Source organism: Manihot esculenta, chromosome 5 (assembly GCF_001659605.2).
Source record: "Manihot esculenta cultivar AM560-2 chromosome 5, M.esculenta_v8, whole genome shotgun sequence".
Classification (NCBI taxonomy): Eukaryota; Viridiplantae; Streptophyta; class Magnoliopsida; order Malpighiales; family Euphorbiaceae; genus Manihot; species Manihot esculenta.
Genome location: NC_035165.2, coordinates 30824218 through 30834319, shown reverse-complemented (window position 1 = coordinate 30834319; position 10102 = coordinate 30824218). Strand labels below are relative to the sequence as shown.

The window sequence follows — 10102 nt, the reverse complement described above, 5'->3', positions numbered from 1 at the left end:
CTCTCTCCCAATGGTGTCCCGATGGAGCGTGCAACACCTCTAGTTAATATGGCCAGTCTAGCTCGAAGGCTCATGCTTTTGTCTTCTTTGCCTCACAATGTGTTATTACTCCACGTAGCTTCATAATTGGGAGGTCACTACCTCCCCCTTTTCCCCACTTTATGCTCAAGATCACCCCACTGGGTGTCATTCGCATGAAAGAGGTTTTGGATGGCCTCAATCTCTCGCCAATTTGGCTATCATAGCCAACAACGTTCATTTTTTTTTTCCTTTCTAGTGCCTCAAAGCACTTCTAACCAGAATCAATCTCCAACGCCTTCTCCTCTTAAGTGGTATAGACAACCAACCAGGCAGCACGATTCTCACCCTTCTCTCAATGGTCTTCGTGCATATGCCAAACTTCGTCATTCCTTTATATTGCTCGCAGATCTTTCTTGCTCTGATACCAATTGTCACGGTTTCAGATTTTAGCAATCGCCAGGAACCGTGCGGCACTTGACTTGAACACCTTCAAGCCAAGTCAGCCTTAAGAATCACCCAATATCCTGTGAACATGAATACATTGATTAGTCAATGTTATATAAACGAACAACGAAGCCAACAGACAGCATTCCATCAGAAGCCTCACAGTAGGTACAAAAGATAAGAACTGAACATGGAAATTCATGAACAGGCTACTTATTTTATTATAAGGGCAAAATAGTAATTATACACTATCATCGATGCAATCGTTACAATAATTCTCACCTCCCTTGTAGACAGGGGGGACGGTCTACAAGGAGTGAAGGCACAACTTGGATCTCCGTAGGCCTACGGTAGCCAACTGGGCCCAGCCCCAGCTGGTGGCCAACTAGTCACTCCCCCCCTAAAGAGCCTTAAGAACAACTTGGCCTATGGCAGGAGGAGACATCAACATGTCTCATATGACACCCCCCCTAAAACAAATACATGGAAAGGAATTACAACAAATTGTCTCGGCCATTATCTTCCTACTAATTTCTACTATTTTATCCTAATATTGCTTTCTAGGAATTCCCATGTTGGAAAATTACAGTTTTGGTCCCTGAAAACTCTATGACCCTGACACCTTGCATGTACAAGGGAAACACTTAAAGAGTAAAGGTCGTACAGCGAGAGATCCTGCTTCCACTGCCAGTTGATCTGAGAGTCTAATGCTGTAAGAGAGCCAAAAAAAAAAAAAAAAAACATCCTATCAGCACAAACCTCCAAAAAATCTCATAACTGAGACTTGTAAGCTTAATACCGCTATTGCGAGAGAGAAGGCCAACCAGTGGTTGTTTCAATATTTCTTAGCCATGGAGTAGTTGTTAAGAGATTGTTGTTGCTTGAGCGCCAAACCACCATCCTTCTACACATCTGCTAGTAGTCGACCAAAGTTAGGAGCTTACGTCCAGCACTCAAACAAAACCCACAAGGCCCAATTTTTAAATAACCTTTCACAACGCGCTTTAAATTGGTATAACAACCAAAACACCATATACAATTGTCAAAGAAAGAGACTGTGAAGGAGCAATATCTTTCTTGGCAGAATTAAAGTAGCTACTCTTATCTCAAAGGGTAGAGGAACCGAAACCAATAAAGACATGGAAAAACCCAATGAAAATAGGAAGAGAAAAAGCCTGTAAAAGATTTGTTAAAACTTTTTCAAACTCAAACTAAACTCGAATTTACTTATTTCGAACTCGAGTCGAATATTAATAAAATTAAATTTAGTTCATTTAATAAATGAGCAACAAGTTAAGTTTCTATCAATTTTAAAATAGTTTATAAACTGTTAAATTTATTTATAATTATAGTATATTTTAATTTAAAATTCATAAGTTTGAAACTAAATAATTTTTATTAAATGAGTATATATATATATATATATATATATATATATATATATATATATATAAAAGTTAGTTTGTAAATCTATAGAAAACAAACTCTTAAATTTTAACGATATGAATATTTAAAATCTCTAAAAGTGTAATCAAATTATATAGAATTGAATTTTAAAAAATTTAGATTTGACTTATAAAAATTATCCAGTCTTTGAATTCAATTCTCTTACTATATTAAATTTAGCCAACTTAAAGAGTATGTTCACAAGTTAGTTTGTCAGCATGGTCATGAACTTAAAAATGATATGAATAGATTAATTAATAGACTTTTTAAAAATCTAAGAAACTAACTAATGAATTTTTTAAAATTATAGAAACTAAATAGTAAAATATTTAATCGCTAAAATTATGAAAGAGACTAATTAATATTCTTTTTAAATGTTAGTGATGTTTTAATATATTTTTTAAAATAAAATGATTAATTAGTAAGTTTTAACATATTGTATACATTAAGCAATAATTTTTCCTAACAAAAGTTAAAAAAAATTATTTAAAAGAATTACTATTAAGTCCTTAAATTTTTAGAATATTAATTAGTTGGTTCCTATAATTTTTAAATCCAATTAAAATATCCATTATTATATGTAAATACTACTATTTTGTACTTCTATTATATTATCTTAACAGAGTTCGTTACTTAATATTAAAAAGTCAAAAATACCCATTTAAGAATATTATACCCTTTTAAAAATCATATTCATAAAAAAGAATTCTTTGCATCGTGCAACACTTGCCTAGCAGCCCTGTATTCCAGAAACCTTGGTAATGTATATTGGGACATCAAGAGTTCTGATTAGCCACTATTTCCTTGATGTTGAAATCTAACCATGACCATTTGAACCCAGATGAAAGGGAAAACATGGAGCCCATGCATTTAAGAACCCAGTTGGATCAAACCAAGAGCTACTCGTGTACAAGGGTTTAGTTATTCTTGTAGTAAAAAACAGCCCCACGCCATACACACGTGATAAATTATTTGTGTACAATGCAGTGAAAATGGATAACCCCATACGGACGGGAATTGATCAATCTCTGGTCTTAAACCATCTGATTTAATGTTGTATAAATAAAAACACCATTATTATCCCAGGCTCCACTCTTCGCGCAAATTGTCTCATGAAAATCCCCAAGAACAAGTCTTTGTTGAAGATCAAATATGATCGTCCTATTCTCTGCTCTGCAAATCAAGTTGTATGTACCAGATCGCTGAATGAAATCACTTGAGTGTCCCTTTAAGTTGAGAACTCAAAGTATTGAAAAAAATCAGTCTTTGACACAGAACAAACAATCACCCCTCACTGTAAAGGTAGGTCGTTCTCTCTCTAATTTAAAAACAATCGCGCCGCACATAACACAAGCAGGAGGCATCAGAAGGGATGGGACACCGGAAAAAGGCCAACAAAGAGAGATATAAGCCGATCGGAGAAGAAAGATGAGAAGGAAATAGACAGGGGTATTTTGGACACTCCCTCATTTGACCGTTGGCAAATTCATTTGAGCGACGGAAAATATAATGAAAGGATTGAATAGTAGTATTTATAATAATAGTGAATATTTTAATTGAATTTAAAATTTATAGAAATTAATTAATAAATTTATTAAAAATTTAAGAATGCAATAATAATTTTCTCAAATTATTTTTAATTTTTAAAAAATAAAATTTATATAGCGTCACCAAACCAACCCTTAATAATTCTATCTATTTCTAAGTAAATCACTAAAATCATTTAACTATTTAATCATTTTATTTATTTTAATCATTAATACATGTAAAATGAAGGAAATGTCGTTACTTTTTGTCGTAACTATAATTTCAAAATGTAATAATTTAGTTTTGTAATTTCAGAGTAGTAATTATTTATTTTCTCCAATTAACAAAATGGACTAAACAGATAACTATTTAAAAAAATAGAAACTATTTGATATATTTTTTAAAATATAATATTAAATTATTAATTTCACTAAACTATGAAGGTTAAATAATAATTTTTCCAACAGGAAAAGACGTGTGGGCCAGCACAACCCCCCAACCAACTCAATCCAACTATTCCAGGTTGCTTGAAAAACCAGTGACAAGGAGTTACATAACTTCTCGCAAACACGCGCCAAAATTAAGGGGCTAAACCAAGGCAGCAGCAGAGGAAGAATAATAAACCAGTGAGTAAGCGAGTCCATAACAATAACAAGCAGCAGCAATGGTTAAAGCGGTGGTTGGAGACGAAACCCAACTCAATTTAGCGGAGGATCGCCTCTGCCAATCGGGTCTCAACTCTCAGGTCTCTCCTCTCTTCTCAATCTGTGGATATCCAAGCTTGAAACAATACCGAAGTTGATTTTTATCCTCTTTTGGGCGAAGGTGGGTCTGGTGATAGGCAAGCTCAGCTCTACATTAGACCGAGGTTTCGTCTATGATTTGGTTCCTACCCCACCCAACGATGCCGGAGAGCCAGCTTGTTCGCTTATCGATGCCACCACCATCGCCAACACCACATTCAAAGATGAAAAGAGAAAGGGATCCAAACCCGTATCGCAGGCTGCCGATTCTTCTACATTGGCCATCGATAAAGATTGGGTCGCCGAGCACGCCCGCCAGGTCTATTCTTCTATTCCCACTTATTTATTAATTACTCTTTTTCTTTTGATTTTGTCTGTTAATTGAATTATTGGGTTTTCATTTCAATTGGGAATTGAACCATGGCTTTTAGGTTTCAAGAATGTTACTGGGTGGTGTGAAGGTGGTCGGCGTTTATGTATGGATTAGTGATACCTCTTTCAAGAATTCAACCATTACTCTTTGCCAGGTGGTTATTTTATTTCTAATTTCACTTCAATTTCCTCTGATTCTCTATTTTTAAGACCGTATTTGTATTATGATGGCTAGGTACGTTTTCTAGAGATTTTGTTGCAGAGCAATTTTCTCTATTGAACTCTCTTAATTCTAAGCTGATACGTTTCCATTAATGGAATAGCTTTTGCAGACAGTAAAGGAAGTTGCAGAAGCTGCACCGGTCCTGGATACTGATTATGATAAAAGGCTTCTTATTCATATATCTCATAGTCCCAGGAGGTATTTTACATTTCCAAACCCGCAGATGTTCTTTATAATCGATACATGTATATGCTTGGAATCCCGTTTACCTGACATTTTGGTGAGCCAGTTATGCTTCTTGCTGATGATCTCACCAGCATTTTAAATTTGTATAGGTGGACATGTCGAAATTGTGTGCTGTCTTCAAATATTACCTCAAGCAGCATACGGCCTTGTGATTTTAAAATGGGAAGGGTCTTAAGTTCACTTCAGAAATTTAGGTGCACATATAACTTCAAACTCAGGTAAATCCGTTGATCAGTTTGTACTTTTATACAAGTAAGCAATAGTTTCTCTCTCTCTCTCCACTTTCTATGATTTATGCTCATTAGTCATTACATATACCAGAATGTATCAGACTGTGGCTTTCTGCTATTTGAATTGTTTTGTTATCCAAGGGGCAGTAGACTCTGAGGATGAAATGTATCTTTGCTTTAAAAATGATTTATTTTCCTGAAAAAGGAAACTGAGTCTTCTGCCAACTCAGGTGCCTCAAATATTTTGTATCTTGAACTAGGTAACTTCACAAGGCCCCATTTTAGAGGAAAAGGCTGATCATCCTGGCTTTTCAACATTGTGGCCCCATATGAGTGTTCATTTTCATCATAGTGGATACAAACAATCTTAAGCATTCTTATGTTCCATTTCCTGATTGGGAGAGGATTAGATCTTTCTTATGGTTGTCAAAGATGATAAAAAATTGAAAAGAATGTAAATCTGTAATTCTGGCATGGAAATATGATCTTCCTCTGATTCTGTCAATTTGTAATGAGAATATGATTGCGTTACAGCTTGAAATCTTTTGTTTGACGCTACAAAATTCTTATATCATGATAAATGAGTTAATCATGACACCTCACGTGGTTGCATTGTAGTGTGATATCTCATAATTCCAGTAACATGATCAATGGCTTTCTCATGATATTTCATATCATAGATCAAGTTTGATGTCAGGCCATTCTGTTGCAAAAATCTGCTGCAATTTTATATTTTTGGTTCTTGAACATATTTTATAAATATGGAGAAACCAATTATCACACTAAAGTTGAACCTATATTTGCCTAGCTTGCCCGTATTTCATGAAAATGCATCAAATGCCTCAACATTGAGTGAAATCCTGCATCATGGAATCTCAGTTCATGCAAAAGAGCTAAGAAGTGCAAATGCTTTAATTGATGGAAATCTGGTAAGAAGCAATCTGACATTGTTAATTTCATAATTCATCTTCTGTTTGCTCTTTTTTGCTGTTATGTGAAAACTGTGTACATCTCGATACTATGTACCCATACGTAAACAGTGTAGGTATTCATTTGCTAAATAGAGCCATACATAACTTGTGAACTTTTGCTGCCAATGTAGACTTCCAAATATATCTCAGAACATTCCTCATTAAAATAATTTTTTGTGAAACAAACTTTTTAGGGATATTTTTTTAAACTTACAGTTACTATATGATAATTGTCATCATGGAGTTTGAAATGAGACTCTAGAAACTAGATAGGCATTATTCATTCATTAAGTAGATCAAACGTGCAGGCATCTTATTGTAGTTTTGTCCATCTAAAATGAAAAGCTGCAGTATGGATTAGATTTGTGGTATATTTTGACTAGGATGGATATGATGCCTTACCTATTGCTGCACTTAGTGTAACTTGTGCTTCACATGAATTTAGTGGTATATGGATGTCAGGAGAACGTAAATTGATCTATTCCAATAGTAAGTTATACTGTTTTTACATTAGATTATAGCTCATTTGCTGGCCTAGAGTGGACAATTTTATGTACCTTTACTTGAATTTCTTTGTTATAGAATCTTATTAAGCAATGTTTTTAATGGTGTTACAGCTTCCTTAAAGAGTTATTCCTTTGTCTATGTGGTTCTAGGTTGTTAATGGAGAACCATGCACTACTGGCGATTTGCATGAAATTGAATTGCTTGTACCATTCATGAAGAGTACAGAGGCTGAAGGTGCGTTATTCCATATGATTATTCTTAGGTGCTATTTTTAGTAGCTTTAAATTACTGTTTCAAGCATTTAATAATTTGTTTCTATACAGCGTGCAGCCAAAAGGATGTTGTTGGTGTTCTTATGTTCAATGGGTCTGTGTGCTCCTTTGCATACTTGAATTCAAAAGAACCAGTTTCACAGGCTGTTGCTGATATAAAGGTATTCAATATATTTCAATTTTAGCTTTTTTTTTCTATAGTAAAATCATTTTTTCTTAACCTCTGTTTATGGTGAAATGCTTCACAGAATGTTGTCTCTGCACCTTAATTTCTACATTTAAGCTTTGCTTGGGCTTTGTATTTGTCAATACATTCTGAAACTTGTACTGGCTACCACTGAAGTGTAGCAAGTTGGTACAGTTCATTGTAAATATGCATGTTTGACCTTCTCTATTCCTAGATTTTTTTACACATCTTTAACCCTTGTTTAGGAGGTGCCTTGGAGTTATGTCACACTTTTACTCAAATTATGCTACCTATTTGGTATGCTCTTCAGATTCATTGATCTTGAGGAAATCAGGCAGCATTGATTGAATGAAGTTTGAAAACTCTTTCAAATTTTAGTACAGTTCACCAGGATGCTTTGAACAGATACTGTTCACCGGGGAGCAATTGTTAGATGCTGCTCTCAACCAACAAGTGTGAGAGTATTGACATTATTAAATTTGGGGCAAACCTAGCTCACCATAAAATTTAAGCTAGTTCAAGGAGAGGAGTGCAACCTTATAAGAGGCACATTATCCTATTCCAAACCGATTACCCTATCCCAAACTAATGTGGGATTCAACATACTCCCTCATGCTAAAAACTTCATTAGAGCGTAAAATATAAGGGAGGCCTAGCATCGGTGGGGAGTCTCTAACTCAGTCGAAAATCTAGCTCAAGGAGAGGAGTGTTTAAGCCTTGGAGGAGGCACATTACCTCTATTCCAAACTGACGTGGAATTCAACATATATAAATCTAGCATATATTATATATATATATATATGCTCTCTATTTACCCTTACTCATAGTTGTTGCTCTTTACTTGCATATTCTATTTGCAGGAAGATATTATCGGGAGTCTACAAAGCAGACTGGACATCATTTGTGATGAAGCAGATGAAGATCTGGGTCCCTTAGATGTTGATGATAGGGAAACAAGCCGAGAAAAACTGCCTGAAAAACCTGTGTCCAAACTTGTCCTCTGCTTACTGAGGTGTGTCAAATGTAGTCTGTGTCCTATTTTCAGTGTAGAAAAATTAAAGTGTCAGAATTATTAAATATTTTATACTACGATATTTTCGCGCATGCATTGCATCTGATTTTTAACTTGGGAATATATTTCTTTCGATAAGAGAATTAAAAACCATTACGTGTCTTCTTTCCTTTTTCATTACTGTAATTTCTATTTTACATTTTGTTAGAAAGGTTAAGTGATTAGGACGGGATTTAAATAATATACTTTTAGATTAAGACCACTTTAGATGCTGTCATATGACAACAGTAATATATTTAGAATTCCTATCCTAGTTGCATCTTCGTTTGTCAGTAGGGATAGTAACTGGTCAGATATCCGATCTTACTAAGCACTATTAGAATGGGTTTAGCGAAGTATATAATCGAGTTTGAGACGGATTCAAATTTAAAAATTAATAGGTCTAATTTTATATATTGAATATTTATTATCAGAACCTATTTATGTAAATAATTAATTTACTATATGTTATCTATTTTATATAACATTTAATAAATTTTTTCGTATAATTTCATTTGAAAATTAGAATTTAAATTTTTTGTAAAAATATTAATTTTTAAAATAAAAATTACAAATAAAAAATATATCTATATATAAATTATTCAATTAATATATATAAAACTAAACAGATTCCTTGTAAGAATAATAATATTCTGTCGGATGGGTTCAAATAGTTTATGATAAATTATAGTTGGGTTTCATACAAGGTCAGATATTGAGATCAATCGGGTTCCAGATTCGGTAAAGTTATTTTCGTAGGTAACCTAGCCGTTTACTTCCCTGGTCATGAGAACTAATGGATTTCATCTTTCATTTTGTGGACTGCAGTTGATATATTTTTCTTTCTCCATATTTATCATATTTGCTGTTCTCAATTTATAACAGGAAAACATGTAATCTTGCATTTCCTCGAAGAATATTTATTCCTTGGTTGGCTGGTACATTTATTTGTGACTACTTACATCCATCTGAGACACTTGAGGTTCGTATTTGAGTCTTGTTTGAGCAAAATAGTAAATTAATTTATGCGCTTCCGAGATCCACGCTGCATTTGTGTGAAGAACTTTTATTGTAACAGCATCATCCTCGGTGTTCCTGAGCATATTTGTTCTCTTTGTCCTTAGGTCCTAAAAGATCACTGTATTGAGTTGATGTCCATGGAAGCTCCAATTGATGCATTGACAATTCTCCAACCAGAAGTAGAAGCTCCATCAGTCACAGCTAAGTCTTTTTGGGATGTTGCTGTCCCAGGTCATTCTGCATCTAGCTTTTCTGTACAGAAGATAGACACAAGTGCTGTGGTTAGTAGTAGCAGGGAAAATATCAAATCAATAAACTTCAACATTTTGGCCGCAGTTTTCATCCTTCTCCTTTCCATCTTCGTTGGGTTTTTGCTTCTCAAGCGATCTTAGTCTCCGAGTGGATTTTTATTATATGGGTTTGGTTAGTGCCATTTTTGTTTCATTATTTATTTATTTATTTATTTGTTTATTTGTTCATTTCAAGGTTATGGAATGTCTGATTGTTGAGTGATGATTGTCTGTAGAGTGAATTTTGGCTTGTAAATGGCGTGGGATTATTGTTTATTATATTTTTTTGTTAATTAAAAAAAATTCGAAGTAAGGTGATGAAGTTGGTTTTTCTATAATCTTACTGCACGATTACTCTTACAAGTTATTGGAAAGATACTTATTACAGGACTAATCTGTTCTCTTCACAGTACCTGTATGGAATCAAGGATTTATTTATTTATAAAATTTTTAATTTGAAATGAATAAATTTAATTATTTTTAACTAAAGATTTATTTTAAAATTTAAAAATTTAAAAATTATATAAAATAAATAAATTTTTTCTTACAAAA

General features: G+C 33.8%; 1 protein-coding gene across 2 annotated transcripts; it reads left to right on the top strand.

Moving 5' to 3' along the window:
• The first annotated feature begins 3991 nt into the window (after positions 1 to 3991).
• Positions 3992 to 9872, top strand: LOC110614324 (protein odr-4 homolog). Of its 2 annotated transcripts, none has more exons than XM_021755838.2 (11): positions 3992 to 4183; positions 4264 to 4500; positions 4613 to 4708; positions 4886 to 4974; positions 5112 to 5240; positions 6061 to 6181; positions 6880 to 6964; positions 7054 to 7163; positions 8050 to 8201; positions 9126 to 9222; positions 9365 to 9872. In XM_021755838.2, exons 1-11 carry the CDS (start codon positions 4103 to 4105, stop codon positions 9650 to 9652), a joined length of 1485 nt encoding a protein of 494 aa, XP_021611530.1. In that variant the 5' UTR covers positions 3992 to 4102; the 3' UTR covers positions 9653 to 9872. The 2 variants fall into 2 exon arrangements, with proteins under 2 accessions (XP_021611530.1, XP_021611529.1); XM_021755837.2 differs by having other exon boundaries at positions 3993 to 4183; positions 4877 to 4974.
• Positions 9873 to 10102: the final 230 nt, after the last annotated feature.